This window comes from Acomys russatus, chromosome 9 (assembly GCF_903995435.1).
Source record: "Acomys russatus chromosome 9, mAcoRus1.1, whole genome shotgun sequence".
Taxonomy (NCBI): domain Eukaryota; kingdom Metazoa; phylum Chordata; class Mammalia; order Rodentia; family Muridae; genus Acomys; species Acomys russatus.
In genome coordinates this window covers 27,453,275-27,474,636 of record NC_067145.1, presented here as the reverse complement: position 1 = coordinate 27,474,636, position 21,362 = coordinate 27,453,275, and the positions used below count along the sequence as shown (strand labels likewise).

The 21,362-nt window shown below is 40.1% G+C and overlaps 1 protein-coding gene across 2 annotated transcripts in view; it reads right to left on the bottom strand.

The window, feature by feature from the left end:
- Window positions 1-14,377: 14,377 nt before the first annotated feature.
- The window catches only part of LOC127193802 (zinc finger protein 728-like), a 45,135-nt gene continuing 38,150 nt past the window's right edge, over window positions 14,378-21,362 (bottom strand). Inside the window, exons 2-5 of one of the 2 annotated variants that reach the window (XM_051151039.1) lie at window positions 19,032-19,158; window positions 18,250-18,345; window positions 15,568-16,379; window positions 14,378-15,315 (exon numbers count right to left, since the gene is read on the bottom strand). In XM_051151039.1, the coding sequence (XP_051006996.1) occupies window positions 14,986-15,315; window positions 15,568-16,379; window positions 18,250-18,345; window positions 19,032-19,158 (1,365 nt within the window). In that variant the 3' untranslated portion in view covers window positions 14,378-14,985. Of the gene's footprint in view, window positions 16,380-18,249; window positions 18,346-19,031; window positions 19,159-21,362 lie in introns of both variants that reach the window. The other variant, XM_051151037.1, reaches the window with a different exon arrangement.

Sequence of the window (21,362 nt, the reverse complement as noted above, 5' to 3'; positions counted from 1 at the left end):
GCTGTTTTACAGATGTCACTAAGTGGTTCACAGCAAATGTATTTAGTCACTCACCACTTGTTGTCTTGCTTATACCACAAACTATCAATATGCCAGCTCATCATATTACACCCTTGCAGAGGAAGAATCCTTCCTCCTCCTTCCCTTCACCTCTGGATTAGTTGCCCTTCTGTTGCTGTCACAGAACATCCTGACCAAAAGCACCTTGATGGTGGGCAGTGGTTATGTGGCTTGCAGGTTATGGGCTGCATTCAAGTGCTTCTGATTTTGTTTTTGTCAACATGGCAGGGTAGTTATCTGGGAAGAGGTAGCTCAAATGAGAAACTGGCTCCATCTAGATTTCCTTCAGGCAAACCTGTAGGGCTTTTTCTGGTTGAAGTATATGGGCTCTGTTCTTGGTGTGCTTGAGGGGTGAGGCTTCACCCCTGTGCAGGTAGTCCTAAGCAATGTAAGAAAAGAGGCTGACATAGTGAGTAAACAGCATTCCTCCACAACTTCTGCCTCCACTTTGTAGGGGAGATAAACATGCTTTTCTTTTTGGTCTTAAGTGTGGGATGGGGAACGGATTTGTGAGAGAGCAGGTGATGTTTATCCACTTCGAAGTCAAACCACTTCGTGGGGGAGATTGGTTGTTGCCAGCTGAAAACCATCCTAGAACAGACTCTGAGAGGATACACACACACACACACACACACACACACACACACACACACACACACACACACACAAACACACACACACAAACACACATACACATATATATATATATATATATACCCAAAACGGGGGCTGGGCTTTTTTGGGACTTGGTATTGTTTGGCTGTTCATCACTCCACTTCAAGATGCTCCTAGACAGAACCATTCCTGGGAAGGCTTCAAGGCCTTGGGCTCCAGCTGAGGCTCTGGGTTCCGGTTGCTCCAGGTTCCAGGAGCAACTTTGGTGAAATTGCTGGTCTGCTGAAATCCTGCTGACTACACCAGGAGAATCATTCCTAGGAACTGATATTCAGAAGGTTTCATTCTTGTTTTCCTTAATCTCCTTTCCCCCTGTTTAGGGTAGTTGGGTTGTAAGGGAGGTACATTCCTTTAATAAGTTCATATAATTGTTAACACCAGTTTCCTGCACGGACTTCCCTGAGTGATGGGCTGTCACCTAGAAATGTAAGCTGAAATAAACCCTTTTCTCAAGTTGATTTTCGTTATCATGTTTTATACCAATAATAGAAGCCCCCAATGAACACAAACCATCATTGAAGAAAATCAGGGCAGAAGGTCATGGAAGGAACTTGGAAGTAAGGTCACAAGCAGAAACCATAGAAATATGCTGCTTACAGATTTGACCCATTGACGTGCTGTTTGATTTATTATAAACCCAGTACCAGCTGCCCATGGGTAGCAACAGCTACAGTGGTCTGAGCCTTCCTACATCAGTCCTCAATCAAGAAATTTCCCCACAGACTACAGATGAGTCTGATAGAGGTAATTCCATAATTAAAGTTTCATCTTCCTAGAGGACTCTTAAGTTGTGTCACATTGACAGAATCTAACCATTGTTTTCTCCTATTTGAAAATCTACGCTACTCACTTTAAATAGCCCCTATGAGCTTTCAGATGCTGGAGAATGGAAGCTATACCTTTGTGGGAGGAAGAACCTTTAACAAACATGCATGAAAAAGGTGATAATCAGTTCTTTATCCTTGAGGTGATGCTCCACTATTTTCTCCCTCAAGCAGCCTTGCAGCCATGACATGGATGGTTTATTACCACTTTATTTTGGCAAATTGAAAAGTTCCCTATAATGTTTGATACATTAATAAAAATATAGCCCTGTTAGCTGTATAGATCCTAAAGTTCAAGTAATGTGATGTGCACAGATGGCTCTAGACTGAGAAGCCTGTAAGGGCCACCCTGTATGCTGGTGTCACTGTTCCACAGGATAGGTGCATGGGCTGATGAAAGGAGAAGAGCTGTATGGGGTTGGAATGAGGGTGCTCCCCACCCCAATCTCATACATTTGAATTCAGTTGACAGAATTGTTCTGGAAGGATCAGGAGCTATGGCTTTGTTAGTGGAGGTGTTTCAGAGGGTGTGTGGTGGAATTACCGGGTTCAAAGAGCCCACAGCATTCCCAGTTGGCTCTCTCTGCCTCATGCTTGTGGATCAAAATGTAAGCACTATTGCCTCCTTTGTGCCACGCTCCCTGCTTCTTCCATGCTGCCTACCATGGCAGTCATCACCTCTGAGCCCCAAACTAAATGCTTTCCTTTGTAAGTTGCCTTGCTCGTGGTGTTTTAACACATCAATAGAAAACTAAGACAAGTGGGGAAAGCACAAGCATTGTTTCTTGCATGTAAATCAATGTGATAGGCTATTTCAAGTTCCTGCCTCCATAATTTTCATGCTGTGATGGTCTGCAGTCTCAAGCCACTGGTCTAAATAAACACTTCCTTCAGTTTCTTTTAACATGTTTAATCACGCCAGTAAGCCATGTAACTATATCACCTACTTGCCTTTCCTTCAATGCAGGAACATATTTGATTCAACTATGAAATAATAAATCTTATGGTTTTAGGTTCAGGATTTCTTTAACTAAAAATGACATGTGTGGGGTGTGTGTGTGTGTGTGTGTGTGTGTGTGTGTGTGTGTGTGTGTGTATGAGACGTGTGTGGGGTGTGTGTGTGTGTGTGTGTGTCTATGTGTGTCTTTCCTGCATGTGTGTCTGCACCATGTGCAAGCAATTGTCCATGGTAGTCAGAAGAGGGTGTCACATCCAGGGAACTGATGGTACAGACAGTTGTGAACCACGGGGACCTCTAGAAGGGCAGTCACTGCCCTTAACATTGAGCCAATTCTCCAGCCACTGATTCAGACATTCATCCTGAAGTATTGCCCTAGCAAATGAAGTTAAAGATCATCAGCATCAGCATCAGCATCAACAACAACAGTTTAGATATCATAATAAAAATAGACTTGTCCTTCAAATGCAAAGCAAATTTAAACTTAAAAAACAAAAACAATAACAGTGACACACTAACAGAACAAAAGATGCACAGAAACAAGCAAAAAATGTAGAAAAGAAAATTTAAAATGGCAACTCCCTTCATGTTAAAAGATCTCATCAGAACAAGTATAGAAAGAAAAAACTCCAGGTAATATCTGCCAGTTAAAATCAAGAGAAAAGAAAAGAAAAACAAGGTAAAAATACTCTCTCTCTCTCTCTCTCTCTCTCTCTCTCTCTCTCTCTCTCTCTCTCTCTCTCTCTCACTCTCTCTCTCTCCAACAAAACAAATAAAAAACTTGGAATTCACATCACACATCCAGGAAAAAACTGCAGTCCTTCCCTCATACATCCCATCTCATCGCTGCCTTTCTACATCATCCTAAAGTACTGTCTAGAGTTTCCTAAAAATAAAAAGGAACAAAATGGAGCTATATCAAGAGGTGAGGCGCAGTCGTGCTCACTTTTTCATATGTCATCCTGCAGGCAGAAAACCCTAATGACTCAATAAAAGACATTAGTAATTAGTGAATGCCAGTACATTTCAGGGTCTAAAAATCAAAGTTAAAAAAAATTGAATATTTGCATTTCCTAAAAGAGCATCAATCTGTTAGGAAAAAATTAAAAAAAAATAATCTCATTCATGTCAGCATTATAATATTTGATTAAATTAAACCAACAAAGTCAGAACTTTGTACAAAGAAAATAAAATGTCCATGAATTAAAAAAAAAAAAAACCAAACTTGAATGGATGGTAATACATCTTATGCTCATGGAGTAAAATAATTAGTAGTATTGAGATGTTAATTCTACAAAATGCAATCTGCATAAACAATGCAATGTGTAGCTGTCAGTGGAATCCATTGCGACTAGAAATTTGTAAAAAGTGATGATAGAAATGGGCTCATTATGTTTGGAAGTCACATTTTCCAAGGTTGTGGTCTTTCTCTCTAGTATGAATTATCTACTATCTAAAAAGTCCGCAATGACTATAAAATACCTAGCCATGCTTTTCACACTTGTTTAGTTTCTCTCCCTAATGAATTATTTGGTGCTTCTTAAGTTGAAGAAGATAGTAAAACATTTTGCCACAGTCTTGAAGTAAAGTGAAACATTTCCCCAAATTCGTCATATTTGAAAGGTTTCGCTCAGCATGAAGCAATTTGGACCAGGCAAGATATGTAAAATTACAAAATGCTTTCCCACATTCTTCACACTTGTAAATTTTCTCACAGAATGGATTCCCAGGAGGTTTGAAAGCTGCCATGGAGTTTTAAAGACCTTGCCACATACTTCTCACTTATAGGGATTTTCTTCAGAATGAATTCTTTGATGATCCCTATGGCAGGAAAGATATTAAAATTTTCTTGCCACACGTCACATTTGCAGAATGTGTTTCAGTCCTGCATGACCCATTTTCTGCAAAGGGTGAATGACTAGAAAAGGCTTCTCACATTCTTCATACTTGAAAGGATTCTCTTCTATATGAAATTGCTGGTGTTCAAAAAGTACTGAGTGGAAAAACTTCCTGATGGAACACTGAAGGCCTTACAAGATAGTTCACATTTGTAGGGGTTCGCTAGTGTGTGAATTCTCTGGTGCTTACTAAAGAGTGAGTTCCAATCATAGGCTTCACCACGTTCTTTATATGCATAGGCTTTTGTTCCTGGTGAGTAAAAGTTGATAATATGAATTAAAGCTGAGGGACATTCTTTCTAGTGTGTCTTTAGTATGCAGATTTTTAATCACTTTTATATTTTATATATAAGTGAGAAACTATAGACAATTTTCACACCTATATTCATTGTAGTATAATTTATAAAATGCAGCAAGTGGAAACAATCTAAACTTCCAATGAAAGGAGAGGAAGACTAAATAGACACAAAGTAACAGAATATTATTTATGGTTAAATTGTTGTGGTTAATTTATCAGTATGGCCCAATAATGTTTATTATTATGCCTAAATTATTATTACAGTAATATTTTCTAACCCGCTAGCAATCAATCATGGCACAGACACCTGTTATATTTTAAAATAGCCTTAGTTAGCCTGGGGCAGGGCACATATTAATCCCCTAAACTACTTCCCATAGTGGAGCAGGTATGGGATCCCTGTCCCAATCCCATGCCATCTGCTTCTAATAATTTCTATCAAGCTACCTCCCATCCACAATCTCAAATACTTGCTAATTATCATCATCTGGGCCCAATCTCCATCCACACCGGCCACCCTCTCCTCCACCTAATCTTTGTGCAGCCTTCTTCCTCTTCTTCTTTCCTCTGGTCTCTTCTCCCGAGATTCTGTCTCCCCCAGTCCTGGAACCTTAGCCACACATATCCCATTTTCCCTGCTCAGGTGTGATGGTCTTTTATTGGTCAAACAGGTTAGGCTCTTAGGCAAAGTACAAGTGGGGCATGGAAAGCAAGCAGTAATTAACATTAAAATACATCAGATCAACCTCCAACATTAAATAGCTAAGGAAGTTGTTACATTGATAATAATGAAAACTCTTAATGATACTATGCTAATAGAAATAAGCTCATTTTTTAAAAGTGTCTGACTAGACATATAGAAAAAGTATAAAGTAGCCAAAGTTGAAAAAAAAAGGGGACAGGTGGTGGTGGCCCATGCTTTAATCCCAGCACTTGGGAGGCAGAGGCAAGTGGATCTTTGTGAGTTTGAGGCCAATCTGGTCTACAAAGCAAGTCCAGGGCAGCCAAGGCTACACAGAGAAACCATATCTCGAAATAATAATAACAATAATAATAATAGTAATAATAGTAATAAAAATAAAATAAATAAAAAAGAGAAGTTAATGGTGACTGTGTGAGGTTAGATGAGCATAAAAATACACATTTGTTTGTTTGTTTGACACAGAGGTTCTCTTTGTAGCCCTGGATGTCCTGGAACTCACTCTTCTAGTAGATCAGGCTGGCCTTGAACTCACAGAGATCTGTCTACGTCTGCCTCCCAAGTGCTGGGATAAAAGGCGTATGCCACCATGCCTGGCTATAATTTATATCCTAAGTGTGGAGTTTTAGTTTTAAAAGTTACAAAAAGACAAGCAGACTGTCCTTAATGCTACTCCTGGATTTTTCACCCTTGATATCACTAATGCACAAACTATCAGAATTAAGTGTTTACACATGGAAGAGAGATGCTGGTTTCTAAGCAAAGATAGAAGAAGGAAGTCACTTAGCATTGTCGGCAGAAGCCACTCAAATCCATCTTCTTAACAACTTCAAAAACTGGTCACAATTTTAATTTATATTAGGTGACAAAAATGTAGTGAATATAAACATGTTTTTGTTTTGATTCCAAGTGGGAGATGTGAAACAGATTTGTCAAAGGCTCTATGAGGTTTGTCCACTAGAAACAGACCTGTAAGAGGGCACATGATTTGTCTACTAGAAAGGGAACCATCTCGTGCAGGGCATGGTCTTTGCCAGCTGATAAACATCTTGGTCCCGATTCGGAGAGGAGATAAATAGGAGGCCAGAAAACAGAGGCTTAGCTTTTGGCTTTTACATCACTGCGCATCATTGCACTCCACTTTGGGATGCTGCTACAGAGACACTCTGGAGAAGACTTCAGAGAGGCTGCTGTGGTATCTGCTGCTCCGCTGCTGCTTGTTCTTGTTGCTGCGTTTCCTGCTGGAACCCTGATGACGACGAGTGAAATGGCCCCCTAGAAACTGAGTCTAAAAAGGGTTGCATCCCCATTCCCTACTGACCTTCCTGTTCTACCTAGGGTGGATGGGTTGGAAGGGAGGTAGAAACATTTTAAAAACCTCAAATAAAGTAGGTTTTTAAAAAGATCAAGGACTGCAGTCTTTATATTGTAATGGGCGTGGGAACTGAGTAACGCAGACTGCGGTGAAGGCAACAATGTAAGGCAGGACCCTGCAAGATCATTCATATTTTGCCAAGGACTTAGTGAAAATAAGTGAGGAAATTTGAATCTGGTCAGTTTTACTGCACATGTATTTTTTCTTCCAATTTTATTTTATTTTTGCAATTAAACAAATTAATTACATCATTTCCCCCTCCTCCTCCCAAGCTTCCCATATTCCTCCTCCCTCCGCCTCAAATTCACGTTCTCTTTACTATTAAGTGCATAAATATGTTATTGCAACCTGCTGAATCCATTCAGTGTTACCTGTATATTCATCAATCCATGACTATTTAGTAGGCACCTCTCTGAGGATGAGTAATTTTTCTTCTTTCACAGTCACAGCTCCTAGGTCTTTGTCAGTGAAATTTCCTCCTTTCATTTTAGCATGTCCATTGCTGGTGTCATTGTTCAGGCAGCCGTACTGTTGTGGTACCATGGTGTTGCTTCCCTGTCATTTTGAGGAGACACAACTTAATTGCACACTTCCTGTACTTTCGGTCCTTACAATCTTTTCCCCACCACTTAGTATACAGTAAGCCGCAGGCAAGAAGGTTGTGTTGTAGATGTGTGCTTCTGCATCTTTGTGTGTATATGTGTGTGTACCTGTTGCATCTCTCTAGGAAATGTCTTCATATAACATAGTTAGTTTCTGAGAAGGGACACAACAGAACCAAAAATTTGGGGAGAAAAATGTGCATGGTACTGGCTTTGGGAAGCAAGGCATACATAACTGAGGCTGATCAGGTTGAGGGAGGAGCACCTAAGGACAAAATTCCAATAGTTATTCTTCCCCATGTTGACAGTGACTGAACAGTTCTTGCTATAAGAAGTGAGATGTGCAACTAAGGTTGAGCAGTCAGGATTAGGTGTAGCTATGGGAAGTATCCCAGAATGGCAACCTTTGTGTATATGATATGGGGTGGCGTGCCTGCTTGATGAGTGCCGTCCACCATTTGAATATGGAGATGTCATGAAAACAGTTAAAGGTCTATAGACAATGTTGCAGCCTGTTTGTAAAATACAAGGGTTGAGATTTTGGCAAGCAGCTGCAGAGGTTGCCTGGCCACTGTTGTGTGTAATAATAAATGTATCCATGGTTATGATGGCAGTCAAGTAAGAAGTTCTTTGTGTAAAGAAGGAATTCCAAGAAGAAAAAGTTGGGGCTAACATTCTCCATGTTAGCCTCTGATGTGGAAAGTAAGCTTGTGGCTCAATTTCCTTCACAATTATACTTTATTATGAACTTATTAAACAAGTGTACCTCCCTTACAACCCGACTAGCCTAAACAAGAAGGAAAGGAGATTAAAGAAAACAAGAACAAAACCTTCTGGGTATCAGTTCCTAGGAATGATTCTCCTGTCATAGTCAGCAGGATTTCAGCAGACAAGCAATTCCACCAAAGTTGATCCCGGAACCTGGAGCAACCGGAACCCAGAGCCTCAGCTGGAGCCCAAAGCCTTGAAGCTTTCCCTGGAGTGGTTCTGTCTAGGAGCATCTTGAAGTGGAGTGATGAATAGCCAAATAATACCAAGTCCCAAAAAAGCCAAGCCCCCAGTTTTGGGTGTATATATCCTCTCAGAGTCCGTTCTAGGATGGTTTTCAGCTGGCAACAGACAATCTCCCCCATGAAGGGGTTTGACTTCTAAGTGGATAAACATCACCTGCTCTCTCACAAGTCTCTTCCCCATCCCTAGCTCCCCTACATCTCCCATTTTCTCTTCTATCAGTCTTTGAGCTGATGGCTGGAAAAAATCAACAGCAGCATAAGAAACAGAAGTCAGAGGCCTGATGGCATCCATGCTTTTAGATTTAAGTAAATCCATTGTAGAAGGAACACCTACACATTTAAAAGTAATTCTGGCTTTCTGTTCTACATACCTCAGTTGACCTCTTTCTCTTAGTTGATAAAAACATACACAAATTCCTGTCCAGCCAGCTCTACCTGTGCATCCAGAGCAATGGATATAAGATTCAACATCCCTGTGGAGAACTCTGAATCACCAGGTCAACCTCTGGAATGCCCAAACCATGAGCAGCCACATTGGTTGTCACCAATACTTTAAAACTCCCTTCCCTGAAAGGCTTCCAAGGTAATTTCTCTTTGTAACTGTGCAATATCCCCATGAAGACACTGGGCGTTCTGCTTTATGTGTGGATTTGTGGCCATTTCTGTAACATTCTTCTTGGTCTCACAGAAGATAATAGCCCTCCCTTCAGATCCACTGTAGACCTGAAGGACATCATCAATATAAGTTAGACAAAAGAGGATGACGGAGGTGTCTTGGCTTGCCTTTTCTTACAGCTCAGAAGCCAAAAGAACATGGTAAAAGTCACAGTTGGCCTCTCTCAAGAGACCATTGTAAAAGTGATCTTTGAAGTCAAGGGTGGTGGTGCATGCCTTTAATCTCAGCACTCAGGAGGCAGAGGCAGGTGAATCTTTATGAATTCGAGGCCAGCCTGGTCTACACGGTGAGTCCAGGACAGCCAAGGCTACACAGAGAAACCCTGTCTCAAAATACCAAAAAAAAAAAAAAAGTGATAGTTGGTACTCCTTAGGAGAACATGATAAAAGTCAGTTGGCACACATCCAGAGGGCATGGTAAAAAGCCATAGTACCCCTAAAAGAGACAGATGGTACCCTGAAGGAAAACATGGTAAAAAAAAAAAAAAATGATAGATGACATCCCTCAGGTCCTACCATTGACAAATAAAACAAAAAATGAAAAAAAGCAAACAAGAAAATCACCCCAAACAAAAAATTTGGTTGATGCAGAGGTGTAGCAATGATCAATAAAAGAAACCAGCCTAATTATGGAATACTCAGCAGTTGAATGGAATTAGGGAAGACTTTTAAATGAGAAATGGAATAGTTTGTTTCAGTCTGGCTAGTGAGGCTGTGGTACATCCGATGGGGTCAGCCTGACTGGTATGGATGCAGAGAAACAGAACATACAACTACTCATCTCTCCTAAAGGCTAATAAATGATTCATAAGCTGATACAACCTGAGGGAAATCATCGTCTGGCTTACCACAGCAATGAGAAACACCTGTTTTTCTCTCTCTGAGGCACTCAGAAATTGCAGGGGCTAGATGACAATAGAAAGGAACAGTCCCAGGAAAAACAAACGTTGCATTTGGACCCTAGTTCATTGAGAACATAAATAGAACTAAGTTAGTAGAGGACTTAAAACAGGTTGATTCTTCCGGGACCTGGAGACTCAAACAAAGCTTTAGTAGCTTTGCTGAACCCTTTGGCTGGGCAAGATACTAGAGCAGAAAGGCTTTGACAGAACTAATTGATTTAGGCCATCATGTAAATAATGCCCATACAGCGAGAGAGCCACCTAGAAGACCGTAACCACAGAGTAGAGGAAGAGGAGTGTCTAGTTAGTACAGACAGATGGAGCAAGGTTTATTCTGAGTTAGATTTCTAGGCCTCCAATCCATAATGTGTAAGAAGCTCCAAAGACACATGCTCAAAATATCAGCTGGACTTAAAAGATATCTACAAAACATTGTCTAGAACAGACAATGAATGTGCATTCTGCCAGGGGCACAAGGAACTGTCTCTAAAACAAACCAAATTACAGGGCACAAAGCATTTATGAAAAGAGAATATAATCCTATACATTCTATCAAAGCACATTGTGCTAAAAGTAGAAATAGAAAAACTATCCTCAGAAAGGGGACAGCTAAGTGGTTACTATATATCTCTAAATGAACAGTGACAGTGAATAAACCCAAAAGGAAGGCAGCCCTAGAAAGAAAGGTTACACTAACATTTTTCCTTCTTCAAGACAGGGTTCCTCTGTGTAGCCTTGGCTGTTTTGGATTCACTTTGTAAACCAGGCTGGCCTTGAACTCACAGAGACCTGCCTGCCTCTGCCTCCCTGAATACTGGGATTACAAGAGTATACCACTGTGCCCAGCCATACTAAGATTCTTAACTGAAATATCAGAGAAGTCTCAAATAATCTAATGATGCACATCAAAGCTGGAGAAAGGAAGCCAAACCAAAATATAGAAGTTGACATGAAATATAAACACTCTATACTAAAAAAATAAAAACAAGGACTAAATTCATGAACCAGAGACTTGAATACACAGAACTAAATAAATAGTGGGTTATTTAATAAGACAGACAAGATTCACCAACTCCTAGTGACACAACCAGAGACAGACAGAGGAGTGATGATGGAAAAGAGGAAGAATGGCGGGAGGAAGGAAGGAAGGAAGGAAGGAAGGAAGGAAAGGGAGGAAAGGAAGGAAGGAAGGAAAGGGAGGAAAGGGAGGAAGGAAGGAAGGAAGGAAGGAAGGAAGGAAGGAAAGGGAGGAAGGAAGGAAAGGGAGGGAGAAAAAAAGGAAGGAAGGAAGGAAAGGGAGGAAGGAAGGAAGGAAAGGGAGGAAAGGGAGGAAGGAAAGGGAGGAAGGAAGGAAGGAAAGGGAGGAAAGGGAGGAAGGAAGGAAGGAAGGAAGGAGGGAAGAAAGGAAGGAAGGAAGGAAGGAAGGAAGGAAAGGGAGGTAGGCGTCTGAGACTTAAATAAATGGGAGACAACTTCAAAATGTTAGAAGAAATGAATACACTTCTAAATATTTACAACTGAGTGAACAAAAAGCCAGAAGATATAAACATCCTAATCAGTCCTGTAACAATAGAAGCCTGAAGCAGTAATTAAAAGTCTGATCATGAAGTAAAGTCCAGAGCCAGGTACTGCAAAAATTCTACCAAGCTTTCGAGATCTAATGACACTATTCAAAATCTTTCACAAATTAGAAACCGAAGGAAACAACTAAGCTAATTCTAAGGAGCCAGTATAATCATAACAAAATCAGACACACACACACACACACACACACACACACACACATTCACTCACACACTCACTCACACCACATTATTCATAATGAATGTTTAGATACCCCTGCAAAAAATAGCCCCCAAGCCTAAAAACTTCTTAAATATACTTTCACTTATTAGACATCACAACTAATTTGGTTTATTTCCTATGGCTGATTCAACATACACAAATCAATATATAATGCAGCATATTAATAAGCATAAAGGCAAGTCACATGAGCATTTTAGTGGATGTAGAAAAGGCACCTGATGAAATGAAAAACACCTTGGGGAAAAAACTACTACTACTACTACTACTACTAATAATAATAATAATAACAACAACAACAATAATAATAAAGTCAGTGGATGACAAAATGAGAGCCAACCTTTAGTAAGAAGAGAAAATTTTCATTGTTTAAATAAAACATTTCCTGTATAATCTTCTCCCCCTCGACAAGGTTTCTTTGTTTTAACAGCTGTGGCTGCCCTAAAACTCTCTTCATAGACCAGGTTGGCCTCCAACTCAGAGATCCTCCTGCCTCTGCCTCCTGAGTGCTCCTGGCCTCTTATAAAATCTTAATGAGACAAGGGTTACCTATCTTGATACTTATTGAATCCTGTGCTCTAATTGTAAACTACAAAACTGTAAACTACAATATAGAGAAAACAAAAGTACAAAAATCTAGTCTGAAGTTAAACTATCCCTAGATTCAGATGACATGATTCTTTATTTAAAAGACCTCAAATATACCACTAAAAACTTACGAATCTGATACTTTGAGTAAAATATCAGCTTACAATATGAACATGCAAAAGTCATTAGCTTTTATGTACACCAGTAACAGAAATTCTAAGAATTAAATCAGGAAAAAGTGTCCCTTCATAATGGGAGAAAAAAGAAGTGGAAGAAGAGAAGGAGGAAAATATGTATAAGGCTAACACTAACCAAGGTGATGAAAGATTTCTGGGGTTTTTTGTTTGTTTTAGTTTGGTTTAGGTTTTTTTTTTTTTAGGTTTTTTGAGACAGGGTTTTTCTGTGTAACAGTCCTTGGCTATCCTGGACTCCCTTTTATAGACCAGGCTGGCCTTGAACTCACAATGATCCGCCTGCCTCTGCCTCCCAAGTGCTGGGATTAAAGGCGTGCGTTCTCCTTTGTTTTTAAGACAGGTTCTCACGATGTAATTCTGGCAAGTTTCAAAGTCCTATTGGCAAAATCTTAAAAGACTGAAAACAGTTTCCGAAGGAAGACAGTGGATGATAGAAAGATACCACATATTCGTGGATTGGCGTTCATGTTGTAAAAATAGCAATACTGATAACAGCAATCCACACACTCAATGCAATCCATAGCAAAATTCCAATGGCATTCATCATAGAACTAGGAAAAAATAATATAAAGATCAGAGACAACACAATTTAAACAGAAAGAACAGTCAGATGTATCATATTACTTCACCTCAAACTATACTACAGAACCATAGTGAAAAGGGCTGCAAGGTACTCATAGAAAAAAAAGGCAGCGAGTCCAATGTGATGGAAAGAGGGAGACTTGAACTAATATGGCAACAAACTATTAAAATTTTTAAACAAAAATGTTAAAACCACATAGTGGAACTGATAGCCTTTTCAATAGTTAGAGGTGGTAAAACTAGATATGCAGCGGTGAAAGGATGGAATTAGATCTGTGTCTTTCATCCTACAGAAAAATCAATTTGAACTGGATAAGAGACAGTAAATTATTAAAATTACAAAAAGGTGCTGGGTGGTGGCGGTGAATGCCTTGAATCCCAGAACTTGGGAGGCAGAGGCAGGTGCATCTCTATAAATCTGAGGCCAGCCTGGTCTACAGAGCAAGTTCTAGGACAGCCAGGGTTAGAGAGACCCTGTTTTGAAAAACGGCAAAAAAAAAAAAAAAAAAAAAAAAAAAAAAAAAAGTGTTATAAGTACTACCACTACATTTGTACCAAAAGGAATATACAAAATTCTAGAGAAAAATGAAAATATCATAGTAAGCACACTTTCATTGTTACTATATCTGTGATGTTCGTGTGTATTTAAAGAAAAGGAACTAGTTTTGGAAAAGAATGAGGTAAGACAGGGACAAAAGGGAGAACAGAACTATGAACAAAAAAGCATAGTGTATAGCACTAAATAACAAACTTTTACTATTCTTTGGCTTGCAGCCTTATTTTCCCTCTTGCTGTGATAAAATACTCTTGCAAGAGCAATGTCAGAAGAAACAGTTTGATACTGTTCATGGCGATGTTTTAATTAATTGCTTTTCTGTTGCGATGAAACACCATGACCAAGGCAACTTACAGAGGAATGAGTTTACTTCACTTTATGGTACAGAAGGGATCAGAGTCCATGGCAGAGGGAGGGCATGGCAGCTCGCTGCGTGGCGGCTGAAGCAGGAAGCCGAGAGCTCACATCCTCAGTGGCAAACAGGAGGCAGAGAGAGCAAACTGGACATAGAGGGAGCTTTTTATTCTCAAAGTTCACCTCTAGTGAGCTACTCCTGAACTAACCAAACAGTGCCTCCAACTCAGGGAGCAAGTGTTCAAATGCCTAAGACTACCGGGGACATTTCTCACTCAGTGCATGGCACCGCAAATCCTGCTGCGAATGCGAAGGCCGCGGGAGCTGAAGCAGCGCCTCACGTGGCCTTGACAGTCAGGAAGCAGAGGAAGACAGATGGATGGCTGTTCTCAGTTCACGTTCTGCTTTATACAACCCAGGATCCTAGTCCAACAGAGACAGTTTACTTCCTCCCTCAATCAACAGATCTGACCACAATTAACCTAAAACAAACAAACAACATCCCCCTTCCCCCCCTCAACTTTGTCAAGACTGATCAGCATCTGGGATGAATGAGATAAAAAGGATGTTTCCAAATTCTTTGCACTTGCAGAGTTTTTCTCGTGGACAAATACTCTGTTAGACAGCAAGTTCAAGGTAGCACACAATACTGTCACATATGTCACACTTGGCGGAATTCTCTTGAGAATGAGCCCTTTGCTCTTAAAACTGTGATGTTTGGGAAAACATTTTCCCACGTTCTTCACATCTGTATGATTTCTCTACAGTAGGAGGTCCCTTGTGTTTCATAAAGGATTACGGGTTAATAAAGATACTATGGCCTCTCTTCAGTGTGAATGCTGTTGTTTAAAGTTAGAAGTGTCTTAACACATTCTTTACATTTGTGGGGTTTTTCTCCAGTGTGAATTTACTGGTGTTGAGTAAGTCTTCAGCAAGTATAAAACACCTCGCCACATTCTTCCCATTTGTAGGGTTTCTCTCCAGTATGGAACAGCTTGTGCAGAGTAAGATAAGAATGGGTAGAGAAGGCCTTGCCACATTCTTCGCACTTGTAGGGTTTCTCTCCGGTGTGAATTCTCTGGTGTTTAGAACGTCCTGAGCGAGTACAGAAGACCTTCCCACACACTTCACACTTGTAGGGATTCTGAGAATGGATTCTTTGATGTTCCTTAAGGAGTGAAGGGTAGCTATATGATTTTCCACACTCTTCACATTTGTAGGGTTTCTCTCCAGAGTGACCCAGCCTGTGCCGCATGAGGTACGAGTGAGTGGAAAAGGCTTTCCCGCACTCCTCACAACTGTAGAGTTTCACTTCGGCGTGGATTCTCTGGTGCTTAGAAAGTTCTGAGCGAGTTCTGAACATGCTGCCGCATATCTCACAACTGTAGGGCTTTACTCCAGAATGAATTCTTTGATGTTCCTTAAGGATTGAAGGATAACAAAACGTTTTGCCACATTCTTCACATTTGTATGGTTTCTCTCTGGAATGGCCTAACTTGTGCCGAATGAGGTACGAGTGAGTGGAAAAGGCTTTCCCGCACTCCTCGCAACTGTAGAGTTTCACTTCGGCGTGGATTCTCTGGTGCTTGGAAAGGTCTGAGCTAGTTCTGAACATGCTGCTGCACACTTCACACTTGTAGGGCTTCACTCCAGAGTGGATGATTTGATGTCCCTTCAGGTTCGAGCGATAGTAGAATGTTTTCCCGCACTCCTCACACTGGTAGGGCTTCTCTCCAGTGTGAATTCTTTGGTGTTGGTGAAAGTATGTAGACCTACGGAAGGCCTTGCCGCATTCCTCACAGCGGTACGGTTTCTCTCCAGAATGAATCCTTTGATGTTGCTTTAGGGTGGAGGGATAGGAAAAGGCTTTGCCGCACTCTTCACACCTGTAAGGATTTTCCGCAGAATGAATTCTTTGATGTTGCTTGAGGAACGACGGTAAATAAAAGGCTTTGCCACATTCTTCACACTTGCAGAGGTTTTCTGCAGAGTGAGTTCTTTGATGCTGTTTAAGGAGGGAAGGGAAATAGAATGCTTTTGCGCACTCCTCACACTTGTAGGGCTTCTCTCCAGAGTGAATTTTCTTGTGTATATAGAGTGCCGAGCGAGTACTGAAGGCCTTACCACACTCCTCACACTTGTACGGCTTCTCTCCTGTATGAATTCGCTGGTGTATAGAAAGTGCCGAGTGAGCACTAAAGACCTTACCACACTCCTCACATCTGTAGGGTTTCCGCACAGGATGGACTCTCTGGTGTTGAATAAGGAGTGAGTTGCAATCAAAGGCCTTGTCAAATTCTTGGCATTTATAGGGCTTTCCCCCTGGCGAGTAAAAGTTGAGATATGAATAAAATCCAAGTGACATTTGTTATATATTTATAGTGCTTATCTTTAATATGGAGACTATTTCTCATGCTTACACTTCTACAGACAAATGAGAAACTGCAATACATTTCCATACCTATATTCACTGTAGGGAAATTCGCAAAACACTTTATATGAAAACAATATAAACTTCTACTGAAAGATGAAAACAAAGAATATGGAAATCTTGAAGCCATTATCCAAAGGTAAGTGGCTAGCGAAGTAGCACCAACAATAATAATGGAAATGTTAAGGGATTAGGAGGCTAAATAAGCCCACAAGATAAACTGATCAGACATGCACAAAAGTATACAGTATCTAACTGGGCACTTTTCTGTTACTGTGATAAAACACCATGACCAAGGCAACTTATAGACAAAAGAGTTAACTTAGGCTTATGGTTCCAGAACAATATGAGTCCACCATGGAGGACTGGATGAAAACAACACAGGCGCAGCAGCTAGATCAGACGCTGAGGCTCACATTGTGAACCCAAACCATGAAGAGAGGAACAAACTCACAGCGCAGGGAGGAATTTAACTCTGAGGGTCTGGTCCCAGTTATGTACTGCCTGCGGTAAGGCTGCACCATCAACTGGAAAACAAGTACTCAAATACTCCACAGGGGAGACACTCTCATTTAATTACAGCCAAGCTTGGATATCTGGGTGTTAAACTGGATTGTCTTAAGTTATATGGACGTAGGACTACACAATTTTAAGAATTAAGTTTTAAGACAGGCATGGTGGCTTCACGCCTTTAATCCCAGCACTCAGGATTTTGGAAGTTTTGGACATTTGAAAAGATTTCCTTCATAACAAGTTTACTATCTGTAACATGAAACAATAGATTTCAAGAGCTAAAGACAGTATTTTATGTTATATTTCCATAACAAGGAAATAAGTCCCTGAAAGATATAGACTTTCAAGTTCATTTATAAATGACAGTTTTTGTTAAAGGCAATGTTTCTGTCAATGAATATAACATAAAGCTAGCCTATATGTAATAATACTCATTCACTAGATAAGACAATTGAATAACAAATACACAAGATATGAACATGTGAGACTCATATTTCCCCCTGAAGGGAAAACATACAGTTGTGATGCTCACAGAACTAAAGCTCATGCATTTTAAAATAAATCATGAAGTGCTTATTAGCATTGGAATTTCCATTGGACATTCCACCCACAGAAATATGTAAGTTGCATGTGAAGAAATAATTTAAGGTAACCTAGTATTCAAGACAGTACCACAGCAAATAGAACTATAAATTAGAAAACGATTCTGAGGACACAACATTCTGAAGACCTACTGATGCTCCATTAAAAACATGATTCCTACACATGTTTTTATGTAGGACGTTATACCCACCAAGGGGATGCATTTCAAACTGATCCTGGGTATGTTGTAGAAAAAATTAGAACACAGCATAATCACCCATATCTTGATGAGAAGTGTGTAATTAACATGTATGTGACATAGAAGAAATTCATGTTAAAGTTATTGCGCTTATAGCTCTAGAAATGTGTGGGAATTTTCAGAGGTATAGAAAATAGTAAAAAATCAGGTACAATGTAGACTCAACAAAATGAACTCTGAGTCCCTGTAAACACAAGCAGAGCTCACTGGAGGGAAGCAAAAAGCTTAGAGACTCAAAGCATCGGCATCTGGCAGGTGTCCTCCTGTGACAGCAAAGGACATAAGAGAAGACGCTGTTAAATATGATTTGCACCAGAAAATTCTGTCTCACTGCTCAGGATAAAGCCTGGCATTCTGCTGGATCTCCGACCCCCCGCTCCGTCCTCTGACCCCTCATTCCTACACACCTGGGTGCGTGGTGGAAGCTGCCGGTCTCGTCACATCTGAAGGTCCTTGTTTCTGCTCCAGAAATGTGACCAGGTATGGCTTACAGGATGCAAGACCTGTTTGTGGGAAAAGGGAGCAACAATGATTGTGTGTTCTCCTGGGAAGGAACATCCTCTTCCATTATTAAGCTTCCATTATTAAGAAAAGACAAAAACTGTAGAAAGCTCGTTACTTAAATGTTTCCTGAGATGCACACACAGACTATGTAGGAGGAATCCATAATGTGAAGCTCCTTAGCTTCACTTACAAAGTAAATAGGAAAGCTGAAGGATCAAACATTCTCTTTAACATGTGTGCCCCACGCTTCATGCCACTGAGTTTATAGAATTACATCTAGAATGAAGGATACATTTTTTTTTTCTTTAAAGATTTATTTATTATACATACAGTTTTCTGCCTGCATGTATGCCTGCCTGTCAGAGGGAGGGCACCAGATTTCATTATAGATGGTTGGGAACCACCATGTGGGTGCTGGGAATTGAACACAGGACCTCTGGAAGAGCAACCAGTGCTCTTAACCTCTGAGCCATCTCTCCAGCTCTTGAAGGATACAAATTTCAAAAACCAAAAATAAAAGCCATATTGAAAACATAAGAAGAAGCATAATTATTTCTTCGAATATCAGCAAAGGCAGGTATACAAAAGTCACTGCTGGATAGCACCAGTTCCCATGGGATGTTCTAAAAAGGGAGCAAGTTACATGGTGCTGAAATAAGAGTTCATTTATGGACGTGATCCTCACCCAGGAACACAAGGTTGCTGTAATTCTCCAGCATCACATCCCTGTACAAATTCCACTGAGCACGGTCCAGGCATTCCCACTCCTCTGCAGAGAAATCAATGGCCACATCCCTGAATGACAGCATTTCCTGAAATAAAAATAAATGAATAGTATACATGTCAATTAAAACCACAATCATAAGCTGGGCGTGGTGGCGCATGCCTTTAATCCCAGGCAGAAAAAGGGATAGATGTTAGTTCGAGGCCAGCCTGGTCTACAAAGCGAGTCAAGGACAGCCTGTCTTGAAAAGCCAAAAACCAAAACAAACCAAAAACAACTCACAATAATAAATAAACAGCATCAGCATGTAGTTGTGAATAAAATTCCAAGTTTCACACATTATAAGAGAAGAGGTAGAATGCTTCAGACACCAGTGAGTAACATTCCTAAGAGTCTTCTGATGTGGTCTCATGATCTCACCCTTGACCCATCTTCATGAAAGAGAATGGAGAATCCTATTATCTCATATGGATATTTGACTTTTAAGAAAGATAAAAAGGCAATGAATGCATTCACAGGAACATATGCATTTATCTTATGGTTATTTTACAGAGCACACACATATATGTTTCTTAGAGGAGAAAGTGATGGTGAGGGACAAGGTACTTATCAATACTTAATGTGCACAGTCATGAATGTGAAATGCAATGAAAATGTGGATCCTGATGCAGCAGCGCTGGTAGAGATCTAGATTTCTAAATGTGTACAGAGTTCAGCAGTGATGCTAATACCAGTGTACCAAGAAATAGGAAATGGAGCAGCCAAGAGGTAAATGGTAAAGGAAGAACTCACAGACAAAATGGATAGCAAGTATTTTAAGAAATTATACATTACTAAGTGTAGTAATAACAGTATTTGAAGATTTAAAATACACTAGACAACACTCTTAAGTTTTCTCACTTCCCTTCTCCAGGTTTTGCATGTTTTCTTTTTGCAGGGAACAATCTGTTGTTGCAGGATGTTTGATCACACTGTAAGCCCCAAGATTGTGTACTGAAAAAACCTGTTTCTTATTGTGATATGGCTCAGCCCTAGCACAAACCTTTAAACCCAAGAGCTTTCTGTAAACAAGTGCTAAATAAAGTTAATTCTAGGTCAAGAGGTGGAGCAAGCAACCCGGTAACAGGAAGTGAACACAGAAAAAACAAAAACAAAAAAACTATAGAGAGTGAGAGGAAGTCAGGAAGATAGATAGAGAGACTCACAGGAAGTAGAAAGGAGGGACACTCAGTGTGAAGGGTTTTTAAGACAGAGTGGAGAAGGAGAAGGAGCTTTTTCCTTCTGAGATGTCAGCTAGGTGCTTTCTCTGCTTTTCAGAGCGAACAGGTTTTCACCCCAGCATCTGGCTCCCGAATCTTCACTGGTAAAATTGAATAACTGGGATTTTGTTTTTTAAAACAACGATCTGTGCATTTGCTTTAATCCTACAGCAGGCTTTGAGCTCATGATACCTATGCCTTGGTAACCAGAGACCAAGAATTATAATTTGTGATGCTACTTGCTATTTTCTTTTATTTCAATACTTTCTACTCTTAAGGGTTTTTTTTTCTCCTTATCACACAGAATTCCCAAAATGGTCTATGAGAGCAATGATAACAGTTTGCTTATGATTAAATATAAAAAATATGAGAAGTGTACATTTTAATGAATTATTTTGTAATAATTGCTACATACTTTGCATAGTCTTCATACCAATTTCATACATTTATCCGGTCAAACACTTTTTGTTCTGTTTACAATATCCAAAACCTTGTTTTCCAAGCATCTGGAATATACACTGATTAGGGTTACCTATAGGCACCATTCTGGGCCACAGTTTCATTAGCTTTCTCTTCCTAAGTCCACCAGAGCATCCACTCATCAGTGTCTCCTCAGGTCTCTCTTCCAACCTACGCTGACCCACATACATGTGTCACGCAGCATCTTCTCAGGCCTCTCTTCCAACTGACACTGACCCACATAAGTTTGTTGTGCAGCAACCATTTCTGTTTTTAGCCAATACATTTCACAATACTCAAAGTATGGAACTGGAACTCAGAAAAGGACATAGAAGACCACGTTGTCACATTTTCACTAGAAACACGGATTGTAAATTTATTTAGACTATTACTTCTAGTGTCAATGGCAGATGCCGCACTCTATATGACAGATGTCTAAGTGCGAATGATGTTTAAAATATTCAGCACACTGTTATTGAATGTTCCTAATGAAATATCAAGTGCAGTCTATCCTGTAAACAGTTGGGACTTGAATTGTTATGCATATTATTTTTATGTACACTGATCTTATATA